The sequence below is a fragment of the Lytechinus variegatus genome, chromosome 11, assembly GCF_018143015.1.
Source record: "Lytechinus variegatus isolate NC3 chromosome 11, Lvar_3.0, whole genome shotgun sequence".
NCBI lineage: Eukaryota > Metazoa > Echinodermata > Echinoidea > Temnopleuroida > Toxopneustidae > Lytechinus > Lytechinus variegatus.
In genome coordinates this window covers 7,033,780-7,051,107 of record NC_054750.1, presented here as the reverse complement: position 1 = coordinate 7,051,107, position 17,328 = coordinate 7,033,780, and the positions used below count along the sequence as shown (strand labels likewise).

The 17,328-nt window shown below is 42.1% G+C and overlaps 1 protein-coding gene across 1 annotated transcript in view; it reads right to left on the bottom strand.

Moving 5' to 3' along the window:
- Positions 1-16,618, bottom strand: part of LOC121424042 (zinc finger protein 37-like) — a 34,167-nt gene extending 17,549 nt beyond the window's left edge. The window contains exon 1 of the mRNA XM_041619619.1: positions 16,530-16,618. Within this exon, the coding sequence (XP_041475553.1) occupies positions 16,530-16,566 (37 nt within the window). The 5' untranslated portion in view covers positions 16,567-16,618. The remainder of the gene's footprint in view (positions 1-16,529) is intronic.
- Between the last annotated feature and the right edge of the window lie 710 nt (positions 16,619-17,328).

The following is a 17,328-nucleotide window of genomic DNA, read 5'->3' as shown; positions in this document are numbered from 1 at the left end:
CCATTTTACTACTAGTTACTACTTCTTTTTTCTTTCCTATTTTCCTCCCTTTTTAGAGGGGCACAATGCACACCTCCACGCCCCCTCACTGGATATCTGCCTCTAAAGTTTGTTGTTGTATATACAATGTAAGTTGGCGGCCTGATGCCTCATGAAATGAAACAAAAGGGAAAATAAGGAATGGGAAAAGTAAGAAGAAAAAGAAGAAGGATGAGGAGATGAAAAATTAAGCCAAACAAGACAAAACAATATCAAAATTTTGTAATAAAGTATATATACGTCAGTTTCATTATGTTTTCATTAAAGAATTGAAACTAGTAAAAAGGGCTACATCATAGTTAAAAGAAATAGAGGGGAAGCTCCAAGACACTAAAAAGGGTAAAAAAATCAAAAAAGACTTTGAAACACAACACGAACATGATAAAAAATTGGGAATAAGCGAGGACAAGTAGCTGAGGGACCTTCCCTCTTTCTAGTTATTTATCTGTCTATCAAACTTGCATATACAAGAGAACTTCTTACTAATCAAAATATTGCGAGCAAAAAACATGCGCTGACATTTTTTTAAATATTCAAAACTGATAGAGAGACACATTTTAAACAATTCATGAAACATTTTGTTTTTAGCGCCTCTAAATACCCATTATTACTATTATTATTATTATTATTGTAGCTACCAATCGAATCATTCGATTGCGACAGGATCTGAGAATTTAGTGTTTTTAGGAATTCATTAAAATCATAAAATTGTATAACATTAAAATAAGACGGGCGCAACGCATGAGCTAAAGCTTTATATACCAAAAAAATTTGGATATTTTAAGCATTTTCGGTAGTCATGAAAAAGATTGATATTTCATGAAAGCTCAAATCCTGAGGAATATTTTTATTAATTGACTCTTAAAAAAAGGCTGTTCGAATTAAGCCCCATTTAATATTTGATTACAAATCTCGTTAAACAGTTAAAGAGGAAAAAATAAAGCATATTGTGTTCCTCAATTCTCTTTCTCTTTCACCTTTTTTTTTGGGGGGGGGGTATTTTGGTAAAAAAGAGAGGAAAAAGATAATTGCTGGCTAGTTGATGTAGTGGTATATAGGATATAGGGTCACCCCCCCCCCCCCCCTGTAGTTACGCCAATATGGGACCAAATGATCCTACTTGTCCGAGGCGAAACTTGTACAATCAATTAAATGTTATTTTTGAGAAAATTAAAGCTTGTGCTGTTTAAATTCAATCTCTTTAACCTAAATTTGCGACGAATGCTAGCATTATGATTATGAAATATAATATATACATCTGGCGAAAAGAATAACCAACCGATCAGGTGACGAGAACGTGTATCACGTGATCTGCATATCAGCTTCGATCGCGAGTCAGAAGTGAAGAGCAACTGGCAATAAAATGTGGAAAAAGTCGTCAAAATGTAAGTTCCCCTTCATTTCTTTCAATTTTTTGTTATTGCTAACAATGCTAATGTCTTATTAAATCCAAATTTAATCAAAAGACTCAAATTTAGCTCGTACTTGTGTTACAATTACATGTCGCCTATGATGGTCCATACATGTACATGTAATGTTTGGACCTCATTGGTACTAGGTGTGGGAGCGATCCGATCACGAACCAAGACCATTTCCCGCGTTCACAATGAGACTGGATATTGTTATCGATACTTCCGCACTAGCCTACAGGACTCAGTGATCATATTTTTCATGATTTTGATATTGTCATTTAAATGACAATATCAAAATCATAAAAACTTTCACCATAAATACACAAATACCTACAAAATCTAAATATGCAGATTTTTTTTCATTTCTATGATATCAGCTTTCAATCTTTTGGTCACTTGAAAAAAGGTATCGTATTACCGAACGTGTGTTTTCTAGGGGAAAAGTTGGGAAAACAACAAAAAGTCACGGATGAGCTATTTTCAATTTTGACCATAACTTTTGAGGATATAAAGACTTCGAAATTGTGTTTTTGATCATTTTCCATCGTTTTTCTATTCGGAAGGATGTTGCCACTCTAGGCGACACCGCAATACTTACCCGTGTTAAGAAACTGGGACTCCACTCACGCGCATTTGGGCAGCCCTAGCTTAGAACTAAGCTTTCTTTCCGTAAAAAATCTTTATTCTTATGATTCAATAAATGTAAATGAATATATAATTACTGTTAAATCGGTACTCACCGGTTCTTTTCTTGAATTTTCTGCCAAATTCCCACGCTTCTGGCAACAATTCCGCCTACTATTTTGTCGCCATAGACAGCTGTAGTAGCGACTGCCTTCGGGGCCCGGGTTCGGGCATTTCCGGGAGACATCGGGGACAATCGGCGGGGTTTCCCGACCTCCGACCTGGGGTCGGGGGTCGGATGGACACAACAAAAACACATGATCCTGAGACTTCGAACGAGACACAACTACTGACAAAAGAGAGCTGTGTTTTTCAAGGAACAAGCCGGCAGATTTAAGCTGCAGGTGAGTTTAATATTCATTTGCATTAAACTTCGTACCTGCGCGGCTTCACAGCTGTTCATGCAACTTTATTTATAAATGGAGCGCCCCTTACGAGAGTTGTTAATGCCGCGGAGAAATAGTTGGGCATTTTGGCCTGTGATCAAGGCTTAGCTGTTCTATTTTTTTTTATGTGTGAGATCGAAATCACAGCGAGCAAACACTCTTCCATATGGAAGAGTGTATACTCGCTGTGATATGATCCCGATAGGGAGACGCAACACCCCCACCCACATGGGCGCAAATCCCAGGGCCGGGGGACATGTACCCCTCACCCAAAATAGTAGGGGCACATTATGAAATATCCCCCTGCTATTTTTGGTCATTTCATTCAAAATCGAAATAAAACATTTGGAAGAGACAATGTTACTTTTGGGATGCCCCCTTTTTTTGCTTGTTTGCTTGTCAAATTTCTTTTGGTTAAGATGACCTTCTTTAGGGAGTGATAAACCTTCCGTTTTTGTTTGTTTTTTGCTTGTTAAATTTTCCAGCCCCTGGTCCCCCTACCTTTGGGAAGAGATTTCCGCCCTTGCAAGTAGACATACTCTTGATATTGTTTGCGAATCTGCACGGGTGTCAGAGGCTGGGGGATGAGGAAAAGCGGTGAGACGAGAACAAAAATAGAAGGGAAAAGAGGACAGAAACAAAGTGAAAGAAACAAAAAATAATGGAAAATAAAAGGGAAGAGAAAATAGGGAGAAATGTGATGGGTTATGAAAATACTTACCTGATTTTCTTATTTACGAGATAACTCATACATCTACTTGATACCCTCCCACCGACCCTCCGCCTTGCGTAGCAACATGTTTCAACGTATGGGCTTGCGAAAGTCGAGGAAGATGGACGCTAATTGCGAGGTGATCATGGGTAGTAAGCCTGAACGGGAGAGGGCGCGCTCGCGCTTTTTAAATTCTTGGGAGTTCTTTTCGGGTATGGCAGTCCAGAGGGCTGAACTAGCAAATCAAGTAGATGTATGAGTTATCTCGTAAATAAGAAAATCAGGTAAGTATTTTCATAATTTACTTCAATAACTCCATACATCTACTTGATTTGCTTGACCAACACGGACTCAAACCGTAGGGAGGCATGTTTTCAATTGTAAGCCTAAGAAAATTTAAAAAACAAAAACAACAAAATTTAGGGAGAGGGGGAAAAAGCCGCAGCTGCTTTAAGCGCCGAAGCAGCAAATCTCGCCTCGCTGGACGGGATGTCCTTCAAGTAGAATGAAGTGAAGGAGTTAGTTGAGCGCCAAAAGGCGGCCCTCAAAATGTCCTCAAGAGGAATGCCCTGTATACTCGGGAATACTCAGTATCATGGGCCCTCGGCCTAGTGTCAGGAGAACATCACCTGCTGACTAGAGCGTAAGATTCGGAATTTGTTGAAAATTTCAACAAGAATCGTGATCGGAAAACTGAAGCTTTTAAGGCTCAGTACGTGATCAATCGACCAATCTGAGAAGGTGAGATGTCTCAGAAGCCTCCGCGTGGGAGAAAGCGCCCAGAATTCGATATCTGTCTCAAATGCGTGAGGGCAGAAAATCTGCAGAATTCTGATAGAGAGCTGTGGCAAAAAGTTACTAGCGGTCCGAAGGGGACCAGGAACGACGGAGAGTAGGGATTTAAGAAGAAAACCACTCGTAAGGCAGTCAAGGGTCGAGAAAGCGACTGAGTGCCATCCTGTTAATAAGGAATGCCGCGGACCTGCTGTCTATGTAGAATAGAGCAGTCTGGTCAAAACAGCTCAACTGGGCGTGTCAGATAAACAGCGCGGTACACATCACGACAAAAGTGTGTTAGGCCGAGTGATCGAGAGAGAACTCAGGATCCCCTTTCTCCCATACTGATTGAAGCACCCATCTGAGGGTGCAGTGCCCGCGGTGGAAGAGGTGGCTTGGCTCAAGCCACCATCGCCGAGAGAGCCCATGAGGCTAGGCTGCGATGGCTGTCCGCTGGGCGGGGGAATCCCTAGCAGCAGCAAGCGTACGTCAGAGGGAGCTGGCGAAAAAAAATCTGTCACGATATTACGTGTAAACGACAATCAAAGGATGCTCTAAACGAACAGACATCGCCAGATATGATACCTCAACCGTTACATTCCCAACGGAATCGAATGAGGTAGCAACGGCCCTGTCCTATCAAGTTAGGGACGGAAACTGGCTAAGAGTGTCGAAGTCTTCGCTTGAAGAAACAAGCGAAGGAGACTTGAGGAAGTAATCACAAAATTTCCATCAGTCTGCGGTGAGAACCAGTTGTTCATGAAAACAGTCACAAGGCCTGTTTCTCAGGTGATCGTAAGAGCAAGCACCGCCGGCGCCGGTTGCGGCAGCGTGGAACAGACCGATATCGGTAAGATAAGGAGCTCCAAAAAGCTGCGGGGGGCGGCAAAAATGACGCCCTAAGCAGCGGGGGATGAGAATCTAAGTTTCTAAAAGAAGAACTCCAGTGAAGTAAATCACTTACATGGAGAGACTCATCCACAGTCGGCCCGAGAGAAGGCGGGTCGTAGTGATCGTGGTTAGGAAGGCATAAGCATACATCCATCCACGGTTACATCATCGTCGGTCGCGCGGTGACCCTGGCCACATGCATTGCATGGAAGGAGGATGAAAGCCGCATGCGAGGCGACTCGAGTGTGCCGAGTGAAAAAATTTCTAAGTAAGAAGACGATTCGACAAACGGGTACGGTAAAGACATCCACCGTAGACCACTCCGCACAAGGAGGGAATGGCGGAGACGCCCGCAAGTTTGACCCACATAGAGGGCAGTCTATAAGATAGACAGTTAGAGCTCGACCGATGGTCTGGCGGTGTACAGTTTGGTGTGAACTCGCCGACCCGGTACGGTGGGTGTGCCCAGAAAGTAGGCATAGAATGCCGACAGAGAATCCAGGGGCTTTAAACAAGCTTGAACGCACGTACATAGCCAACAATCTCATGAGATGTACGGCGGTTACTTTCCTCCGAGATGATGTTTACCCAACCGGGAAAGACTCGGGGAACAGCTGTGAATGTCAACAGGAGGGATATCTAGCATATGAAAAGCTGATTCCTTCCACATATTCGGTGCGGGTGCTGCCGGCGGTGTCCGGGGGGACGACCGGTGATGGCAGCTCGGGCAGGGCTCGTACGAGCCACCCGAATACGAGACAAATAGGTTAACATAACCATAATGCACCGGGTGGTGAAGGCATAGCGATTATTAAGCACAGACTTTTTAATCGCCGTGACATTCAGATCCGATATACATACTCATGAGCTCGGAGAGCTATGAGATAGTGAGACATACCGCTGAGCGGTGATGGTGCTCATATCAGAGTCGTCCTCTCTTCAGCGGCGATCGCTGGAGAACGGGTGTCTGTACTAGCCCTGACTCTGGCCTTGCAAGGGTAGGAGCTAAGTAAGACAGGGCACCCTTACTTTCGAATAGAAAGTGAGGTTCAGGCCAGAAAACGACGGTCCCGTCGCCTGGGCGGACGGTCTGCGGATGTGATAGGTTGCCCTCTCAAAGCAGCCAAACATTCTCACGAGAGAAGTGCGGCATGCGGTATGTAAGAGATTCATACCTCCAATCTACGGGCCCGCTTAGGGGGAAGAATGGAGAGAGTTACCGCTGAAGGAGTCGTCGCCGTATGTGAGCTTGACGTAGAGGGCGAATTCGGGAGTACCTGCATAATAATCCCCTGCCTCTGCCTTCTCGCTAGCCTCGAGAGGCTTGAAAGTTTCGAGACAGCGGTGCCGGAGCCTGGCGCTTCCGGGCAGCAGCAGAGCGGGGGTGGGTTTGCACCCTCAGAGCTTGCGGCTTCCTCGTCGTAGGAGCCGCCTCGTCTAGGGCGACCCCGTCACTCTCCGAGACCCCCAATTCGGCCGATTGAGCTCGGAGCGCCTGAAGAGGCGGGGCGAAAAAATAAGGACTCTCCTGCTTCATCAATACCCCCGCTCGGAGGGTAGATGTGAGGTAGGTACTTGTCAAGCAGCGCCTGAGCGCTTACTGAAGAGTCAACCGCGGGATAGGGGTTGTCCTCGCACTGGCCGCCTTCGAGAGACTCCTCGTAAAGGGAGTCTCGCTCCATGGACTGAACCGGGAGGTTGTCCCCATGACAAGTTTCCTCCCCTGGAGGAGCTCCGGGAGCCGTCCGGCCTCTCGGTCGGCTCTCATGAAGGCAAGGGAGTCCAGTAAGCGCCGGGGTGGCCCCGCGTGTCGGCTGGGACACGTGCTCTGAGATCGACGAAAATGCTGGAAAGCACACGCGATCTTGAGGTACCCGGTTAGCCGGTGCACTGGCTGGCGATTTAACAGAATCGCTCAATCGCTCGTGTCTGGTGGTTATTGCCCACTTGTCTCGCTTGATGCTCAGGGGCATCAGCGGGGTGAGTAGACGTCGAGGGTGGGGTGAACCCGCACTGCTCGAAAGCAGAATGTAGCAGCATGAATAGCTGTGACATTTGACCACCGACACAAGGGTCTGAAGGAGGAACGCCCATGGCAACAGGGCCGGCCGACCTCTCCTTCGACCTCTTCTTCTTCGCGGGCTCCGCCGGCGTGGCCGGGGCAGAAGGCACAAGAGGCACGGGTGATTTCTTACGATTTGCCGCCCCTGGGAGGGCGGCCGCCAACAACGAAACTTCACCCGAATCTGACGGGGTCAGATTGTGGTCACAGTCTGATGTGTGACGCCTCTCGCAGTAGCAGAATGTAGCAGCATGAATAGCTGTAACATCTGACCACCGACACAAGGGTCTGAAGGAGGAACGCCCATGGCAGCAGGGCTGGCCAACCTCTCCTTCGACCTCTTCTTCTTCTTCTCTTTCTGCGGGCTCCGCCGGCGTGGCCGGGGCAGAAGAAGGCATGAGAGGCACGGGTGATTTCTTACGATTTGCCGCCCCTGGCAGGGCGGCCGCCGACAACGAAACTTCACCCGAATCTGACGGGGTCAGATTGTGGTCACAGTCTGATGTGTGACGCCTCTCGCGGTAGCAGAATATAGCAGCATAGCATGTATGACTGTAACATCTGACCACCGATACAAGGGTCTGAAGGAGGAAAGCCCATGGCAGCAGGGCTGGCCGACCTCTCCTTCGACCTCTTCTTCTTCTTATTTTGCAGGCTCCGCTGGCGTGGCCGGAGCAGAAGGCACAAGAGGCACGGGTGATCTCTTACGATTTGCCGCCCCTGGCAGGGCGGCCACCAACAACGAAACTTCACCCGAATCTGACGGGGTCAGATTGTGGTCACGGTCAGATTGTGGTTACAGTCTGATGTGTGACGCCTCTCGCGGTCAGGGGCTGGGCGATCTCTCCCGATGCTGTCAACGGAGGACGACTTATACGACAGAGATCCTGACCTGTGCCGGGGGGAGAGAACCGCACTCTCCCTCCGGACTTCTGGTGACCCGGTAGCCGGTGGGTCGCATAGCCCTATGGGTGCTGCGGCGGCAGGACCTAGTTTAGGCTTGGAAGCCTTGGCTACCACTTTTTTCTTTGTCCGAGACCGTGGCACCACAGTCTCGGCCTTCCTTCTCTTAGCATCCGACCGCAAATTCGGAATGCTGATCGACGCACCCTCATACTCACCGCCGCCGGGCGCTCACCGCGGCGTCCCTCCTACTCGTCTGGAGGCGGCCGACTTCTGTAAACTTGCAATCGGGACGGTCCCCGTGGAGGGCACCAGGTCCTCTGGGGCTGTGTAAGTCCCATTTATCGGTACCTCTCTCTACCCTGAAAAAAGAAAAACAAGAATTTTTCTTTTTTTTTTTTTTATTATTACAAAGATCTCGCTTAGATTAAAAGTGGAGACCGGAGTGGTCTTTCCCTCCTCCTATAAGAAATTTGTTTGAGCAAACAGAACAAATCAAGAGGGGAGGGGTGGGGAGGAGGAAGAACCTAAGAATAGTTTAGGTATCTGCCTGTAAGAAAATAGAAAGGAGGTCGGAGACTTTGAAAAAAAGAAACTCCTACAAGGTTACCCTACTATATTCTCTTTTTTTTTTTGTGCCCGAAGGAAAAATTCGAAACAAAAATTCAAAAATGAATGCAAGTTCAGAAGAGAACGAAGTTTCCACCTGCGAAGAAACACAAAAACAAGAATTTCAGAGCAGGAAGAAAAGGGATTGAGAGACAAACAATTCCAGATATGAGAAATTTTACGATAATTTCCAAGAGGAAAAATGTAACCTCCTGTGGAAAGGTAAAGAATTTCAGAACAGGAGGAAGGAGGAACGTCTCTAGTAACGATTCCAAGAGGAAGAACGACACAGTAAATCCTCAAAAAGAAATCGTAGAGCCCGCCTGTCGAAGTAAAAAATATAAGACTAGGAGGGAAGAGGGAATTGAACGAAGAAAACAATTCCGGGAAAGGTCAAAAAAATTTCTAACAGGAAGGAGACCCCACCTGTAAAGAACAAAAAAAATTTTTTTTTTTTTGGGGGGGGATTGAATAACCAATCAATCAAGGTATAATTGCGTAAGCCGAATTAAACAATCCCCGAAGCGTCTGTGAATAAAATATTAATCAAGAATTTTATTCAGAACAGAAAGGAAAAAGGAATTGAGCTTTAAGATCCGCCTGTGAATAAAATATCAATCAAGAATTTTATTCAGAACAGAAAGGAAAAAGGAATTGAGCTTTAAGATCCGCCTGTGAATAAAATATCAATCAAGAAATTTATTCAGAACAGAAGGAAAAGGAATTGAGCTTTAAGATCCGCCTGTGAATAAAATATCAATCAAGAAATTTATTCAGAACAGAAGGAAAAGGAATTGAGCTTTAAGATCCGTCTGTGAATAAAATATCAATCAAGAAATTTATTCAGAACATAAAGGAAAGAGAATTGAAGAATTAATCAATAATCAATCGAAAATCTTAATAAATCAATTCCGGAAAACAAGGAAGGAACAGAGTTGGAGATCCCAACCTGCAAAAAGAATTAACAATAACACCCTCGACAACAAAGTGTAAAGGCTGTCTAGAATTTAATTCAAAAACGGCACCACAAACCACCACACTTTGAACGTGAAGAACAATAACCATGGCAGGTGGTGAAGGCTTGCTGCCACGTAGGCAGGCCAAGCCCGGTGCCTCGCGAACGCGCTAGCGATGCGGCGCGACGAGAACTCAAACGTTAGAAAAACAATTTAAGTGTCACCAAAAACACGCTAAAAAGTCGCGCCAGGTGTAAATTCTGAACACAATCTTACACACAAACGGAAAGATTGAATTTAAAAGGGAGAATGCACAACAGATAAGCAAAAATAATATACCAAAGCTCAAAAAAGATTTGAGCTCTTAGGAGACTTATCTGAGCACGTCTTGACAGGTGGCTTGCCGAAAGCAAAAGAGGAAGATGGACGCTAATTGCGCGGTGATCATGGGTAGTAAGCCTGAACGGGAGAGGGCGCGCTCGCGCTTTTTAAATTCTGGGAGTTCTTTTCGGGTATGGCAGTCCAGAGGGCTGAACTAGCAAATCAAGTAGATGTATGGAGTTATTGAAGTAAATAAAAAAAATTGGGGAAAGACAGAAAAAAGTGAACAAAAGAAAAATTAATGGAAAATAAAAGGGAGAAAATAGGGAGATGGGTTACGTCGAGATTTTATGTGCCCGTGCAAAAAGAAATGAGCAGAGGTTGAGATGTTGTCCGTTAGGGCAAATGCCTGTCTGTTTCTCGGACTGGCGCCCGTGTTGCAAAAATTATTACAGTAAGCTGATGGAATCACTGCTTCATACCGACAGTGACAGGATTTAGAGGTTGTAGGTATAAATCGCGCTCTAACACTCTAAAACTGTGTTCTTTATCAAAAAGCTGTCCTTCATATTCATTTTCGCAAAAGAATATAAAGTTAATTCAAATCATTGTCTGTAGTTATCCTGTTTATGTTTAAAATACTTAGAAATTGGGTTAGGTTAGGGTTACCAAATTATCAGGGCAGAAAATATATTTTTTTCTGATTTTGCGCGTCGAGCTGGCATTATTTGATCTGTGAGATTATGTTTTTGATGACATTCATTGTGTTCACAGCAATAATTATTAAACATTGCGCACGCGCCGTGGGAGCATTTCATGAAAGGACTTGTCGGACGTTTTATCTGACAAGTCCCATTTTATCCGACAGTTACTATAGTAACAGTGCCTCTCAGCCAATCAGAATCACGAAAAGATATCAGATCTGACAACTTGTCAGACAAAAATGTTGATGAAACGGTCCCCAGTGAATAACTTACCGCTACACACGAGCAGTTGCTCTATATATTCTATGTAATATAATATACAGAGCAACTGCCCATTTTTAATGGTCCATAATATACCCACTTTTTTCTTTTTTGGAAAGAGTATGAAGTTATCTACTGATATACTGAATGTACAATAAAAGTCATTATCATGTATTTCTTGACATTTCATTTACTTTTTTTCCCATCCCATAGCTGCTCGCATAGACCTACGCCGTGACAAATAACAAAACAAAATCTCACTTTTTTTCTTTTTTGGTGGGGGATGGATTTTCCACTGGATACGCAACGGTACAATTTTTCTAATTATTTTTTTCTACTATTTTCATAATAAACTGTAAATGATTTCGCCTTGCACTATTATTTTTTTAAAGACAAAATAACAAAATTACATCTAGTCATCATCATCATAGCATCGTCACCAACTTCATTCTCATCTTCATCACCACTACCACCATCATTATCATCATCATCATCATCACCGCCACCATCACCACCACTATCATCTTCACCAAGATAATTTTCATCATCATCATCATTGCCATCATCGTCTTTTCTTTTTTTCTTATTTTTCCCCTTCCCTTCTTTTTTTCCTTCCTATTTTCCTCCTTTTTTAGAGGGGCATACCACCACGCCCCCTCACTGGATATCGGCCTCTAAATATGTTTGTTGTTGTATATAAGTTGGCGGATGCCTCATGAAATGAAATAAGAGAAAATAAGGAAAGGGAAACTAAGAAGAAAAACAAGAAATGAGAAGAAAAAAGAAAGTCAAACAAACAAGAAAAAAACAATATCAAAATTTCATGTTGTAAAGTCTTCTACGTCAGTTTAATAATTATGTTTTCAGTGAAATGAGAACATAAAAGAATTGAAACAAGAAGGGCTATACATCGTAGCAAAGAAATAGAGGGAAGCTCCGAGACAATAAAAAGGGTGAGAAAAAGAAGACTTTGAAAACCTCACAACACGTATGAGCATAATAAAAAAAATGGAATAAGCGAGGACAAGTAGCTGAGGGACCCTCCCCCTCTCTCTCTATTTATTTATCTATCAAACTCGCATATACAAGAACTTCTTACTAATCAAAATATTGCGAGCAAAAAGCACGAGCTGACATTTTTTTTTAAATATTCAAAACTGATAGAGAGACGCATTTTAAACATTATTCATGAAACTTATTAATCATTCATTTCCAATCATTCGATTGCGACAAATGATCTGAGAATTTAGTGTTTTTAGGAATTCATTAAAAGCATAAAGTTGTATCTCAACATTAAAATATTGCAGGTGCAACGTATGAGCTAAAGCTTTATACAAAGATTAAAAAAATGACATTTTAAGTATTTTTGGAATCACGAAAAAGATTGATATTTCATGAAAGAAAGCTCAAATCCCGAGGAGGAATATTTTCATGAATTGACTTTAAAAGCCGGGGGCCACTTCCATTCACGGATGGATACCATGCGCGATCATGGGGTCTCAAAAAGCACCCCAAACACGTAATTTCCTGATTCTGAAAATGCACCCCTTAACAAGTATTGACTTGTACCGTACCCTTGACAAGAATTGGGAACAATTCCCTGAAATGCACAAGTATATTCCCTGAAATGCACAAGTACTGAATGTTTATTGTTACGGGTCCTTCAGTCTTCGGCTTTTTTTACCTTTAATTGGCTTAGTACGACCCCACCTAGCTTCTACACCTTGCGCAAATTGGACTCTAAACACGAAGTGTTGGGGAAAACAAGGACATCCTTTATAAAACATTTTAATCTTGTTTTATCATCTCCTCAAATTCGACCCTAAACATAATTTTCCGAGCGAAATAGATATACCCCTTTTTCATTATTTTTGTGTTTTTGACACCCTTATCACGTTACGTACGTAACGTGCCCTATAGTGAAAAAGATTTTTTTTTTTGGTCGCGCATATGGTATCCACTCATGGAAGTGGCCCCTGGGCTTAAAAAACTGTGGAAGCCCCATTTAATATTTGATTATGGGATTATAAGTCGAATAAATAAAAGCTGAAAAAATAAAGTATTTTGTGTTCCTCTATCATAATTCTCTTTCTCCTTAACACTAGTTCCCTTTTTTTTGGGGGGGGGGGGGTATTTTGGTTAAAAAAGCTAGGAGAGAAAAAAAATCATAATTTCTGGCTAAGGTCGTTGAAGTGGTAGGGACACCCCCTCCCCGCTTTCACCTGAATTTGCGATGAATGCTAGCGTTATGAAATATATCATTATCAACGTCTGGCGAAAAGAATAACCAACCGATCACCTGACGAGAAAGCGTATCACGTGATCTGCATAACAGCTTCGATCGCGAGTCAGAAGTGAAGAGCAACTGCCAAGAAAATCAGGAAAAAGTCGTCAAAATGTAAGTTTCCCTTAATATCTTTCATTTTATTTTTGTTGCCAACAATGTATTTACGATCCTTAATTATAATAGTGGCCAAAAAAAGAAATAGAGCGCGTACTGGTGAAATAATATCGAAATATCCTGTACTCAAATATTTCTAACCCCGCAATTCCACTGATGTCGCCTATGAGGTCCATGCATGTAATGTTTGGACCTCATTGGTACTAGGAGTGGGATGTTGCCACTTGTTCACTGCTACCATCCTGCCTGTGGGGAATCTACAGGTAGGACTATGGCATGCCAATGTTGAACAGAGCACACACTTTAAAAATCATTAAAATCATTAAAATATCACTTTTGTGACCAAAATTACTAATTTCCATACAGTTTCAATTTATTTTTAATCAATAACTCAAGAATAATTTTTGTATTCACAAGAGCGCTCAAAAACTTGAATTTTAGGCATATTTTTTGTACGCCCTCTAGTGGTGGAAAGTAATATGGCAAGAAAATTTTCATTTTTTGATCTCTATTTTTAATTAAGAAAAAAATAATTTAAAGAATCAAATTTAAATAAGAGTCAAGTTGTATGAATAATAGGTGTAATGGAAACTGTCAGTGTAAAAAAATCAAGCATTTTCCCCAAAGAAAAAGAGAAAATAAGCCAAACATTGCCACCCTTATTTTGCCACACATGGAGATGTACAAGTGAGAACAAGGTTATATCATAACCTACATGTAGACCAAAAGCTTCGGTCTCTTGTTATGTTGGATGTTCAGCTGAACTCCGTTGGCTTCACTCACCAAATACAGAGACCGAAGTTCTAGCGCGATCTGTACAGGGACTCAATGGCCATATGTTTATGTACTTAAGATTGGACAAAACGGGGAAGTGAATTTGAGTGACAACCGAGGTAAGTCACTATATTTGTTCCTTTTAACTTGATTTTTCTCCGTTTTTTGGCAGATAATGCCAAGAGGGAATATTAATTTGCATTTTGGTCACAATAATTGTCAATTTTTTTATTCATTAAAGACAAAAATTGAAGAGCCCCGACGAGGGGATTTTGCATTGCAAGTCCCCTAATGGTGCGTGCACGATAGCGAGCCGTCTGTGTACGAGGAGAAATTTAAAAAAAAATGTTAAAAAACTCCTCGAAACAGACGGCTGCCAGCTGTCTAATCATAACCTTGTTCATTGAATGAGTGGATGTTGAAAAGGTTTGAGCGTATTTGATTATTTTCTGACGCATATGATGCGCATGTTCGGTAATACAACTTACAAAGCCGGTCGGTATACCCAGTTGTTGTGTGTCATGACAATCAATTTTAGAAAGTCATTTGGAAAAAAATAGTAAATACAACAAGCAAAGTTTCATCAATTTTTAGTACAAAAATGTTAGAAAATATTATAGACAAGGCTCGACACTAGCGGCGGTCCGACGGTCCCAGACCGGTAAAAATCGCTGTTGGGCACGTAGATTTTCAAAAATTGGAAGATTTACTGGTCCGACATGACCAGTAAAAAATATCATTGTCGGGCCAGTAATTTTTCCAAAAATAGCAAGATTTAAGGGTCCGACATGACCAGTAATAAAAACCATTGTTGGGCCAATAACTTTTCCAGAAATGGTCAAATTCACAGCAAACCATTTCCCCCCGTGAAATTCTGCAATTCACACACAGAATACACACAGAATGAATCGCACGTGTTACTAGAGTACTATACAGCCTGCATACAGTGTACATGTAGTCAGCCACACAATCCACATGGTGAATTCTCCACTGGCCGCACGAACGAAGCCTGGCTAAACTCTGGCAGAAATCTCTCACAGAACTGTCAAAATTCACGGTTCATACTCATGAAAGGCTCTTATAATGTCCATATTTCCTAAAAATTGGAGTAACTCTGTCATCTGTAAGCAGTAAAAGGGTAAATTTTCACTTGTTTGGTTCAAACAGATCGGGTCTCGGGTGGTATCGTCTGAATACCTCTTAGCCCTACATATGCATTTATGTGTGTGTTGATACACTTGGTTTCCGACTTTCTTTCGTAGCTATTTTAATTGAGCCAAAAAAGAAACAAACTATTTATGATAATAGTTTTAGCTTTCTTCCTCTGTTTTCTTCCTGTTTTCTTTCCTTCTTTCTTTTCAATCCTTCTTTTAATTTTTTTTCTCTATTTCTTTCCTTCTTTCCTTCCTTCCGTCCTTCCTCCTTTCCTCCCTTTTTCCTTCCTTCTTTCATTCCTTCTTTCCTTCCATCCTTTCTTTCTTTCTTACTTTCCTTCCTTCTTTCCTTCCTTCTTTCCTCCCTTCTTTCCTCCTTCCTTCCATCCTTTCTTTCCTTCCTTCTTTCCTTCCTTCTTTCCTTCCTTCCTTCTTTCCTTCCTTCCTTCTTTCCTTCCTTCTTTCCTTCCTTCTTTCCTTCCTTCCTTCTTTCCTTCCTTCCTCCTTTCCTCCCTTCTTTCCTTCCTTCCTTCCATCCTTTCTTTCTTTCTTACTTTCCTTCCTTCTTTCCTCCCTTCTTTTCTCCCTTCCTCCCTCCCTCCTTCCTTCCTTCCTTCCATCCTTTCTTTCTTTCTTACTTTCCTTCCTTCTTTCCTTCCTTCCATCCTTTCTTCTTTTCTTCCTTCCTTCCATCCTTTCTTTCTGACTTTCCTTCCTTCTTTCCTTCCTTCTTTCTTTCCTTCCTTCCTTCTTTCCTTCCTTCTTTCCTCCCTTCTTTCCTCCCTTCCTTCCTCCCTCCCTTCTTCCTTCCTTCCTTTCTTTCTTACTTTCCTTCCTTCCATCCTTTCTTTCTTACTTTCCTTCCTTCTTTCCTTCCTTCTTTCCTTCCATCCTTTCTTTCTTTCTGACTTTCCTTCCTTCCTTCTTTCTTTCTTTCTTACTCTCTTCGTTTCTGTTTTGCTTTCTATTTGTCCTTCATTCCTTCGTTTTACGGGGGGGTCACGAAAGGCTAGAAAAATAAACTTGCGCCTTTTTTTTAATGTTTTCTTTACTTTTTGGGACCAGTAGATTTTAGGTTCGGACCAGTAAAAATTTGAAAAACTGGGTATCTACTGGTCCGACATGAATAGGTTGGACCAGTAGAAAAAATGGGTTAGTGTGGAGCCCTGTTATAGAGAACAAAATTAGGAGAAGATTACAACTATTAAATTCATATTTTTAGTGTTATCTAAGACCAAAAAAGAAGGCTTCAAAAATATAGTGTCATGCAATCACTCACAGTCTACGGACGATTTGTCGTTGTGCCTTGGCCCTACAAATACATAGACATCAATACATGGGACATGAAGACATTCGTAAAGTCGTTCGTGAGCAGTGCAAGTCGTTGGCAGATTTCACTTAATGCGCATAACATTTAAAAAAAAACACATTCCATGTTTAAAACTATAAAAATATCAATTTTTCAGGTTGGCTACAAACTTACCTTCCCCTTGAACTGCTGTATTCTTGATTTCCGTCATTTTTGGATGGTTACGACTCAGCACTTGCCCTGTATGGTTGTAACGGTAAGAGGGCGCTATCTCTGTGTTTTGGCTAGAGTACCTACATTTTTTGGCAAGGCCCTACCTTGTACCTAAACATACCAGACCATTCGAGAAAAGGGGCCCCACAAATTCCATAATAGTCGGATCTAAGTTTACACGACCATTCTAAAAATTTGCTACAATTTTCGTAAAACATTGGGGTACACTGACAGTAAACTGGACGCGACCTTTTGGGAATTAAGGGTGCCCTTTTCTCTGATAGTCTGGTAAAGTGGACCCAATGTTTCGGGATTTTAAGGGGCCCTTTTCTCGTAAAGTTGGGTTTCATGATTGCCCGACCCAACGCGACAACCTGCCTTTTTTTAATAAGAGCCTTAAAGAAAGAGATTAACCAAGGGAATATAAATGGCGGACCTGGGGCTACATTATTGATTTCTGTCATTATGCACGGGAACAAAATTTGAAAAGAAAGGAAAAGGGTGATCTTATTTTCTAAATTATGATATTAAAAAAAATCTATCACAAAATTAGCTCTTAATAGTATAAGAAAAACTGAGGTTTGTGAATATCTAATCCACTAATTGTCAATCCAACATTTTTTTTTCTTCGAGGTAAAAAATTGAATAAACTAATTTCATATTATAAAATACAAAAGAACAAGAGGGGAATTTGACATCAGTTTGCTCAAGGAATATCCATAAAGACGTGCCTAACTGTTCTGAACAGGTTATTCTTTGT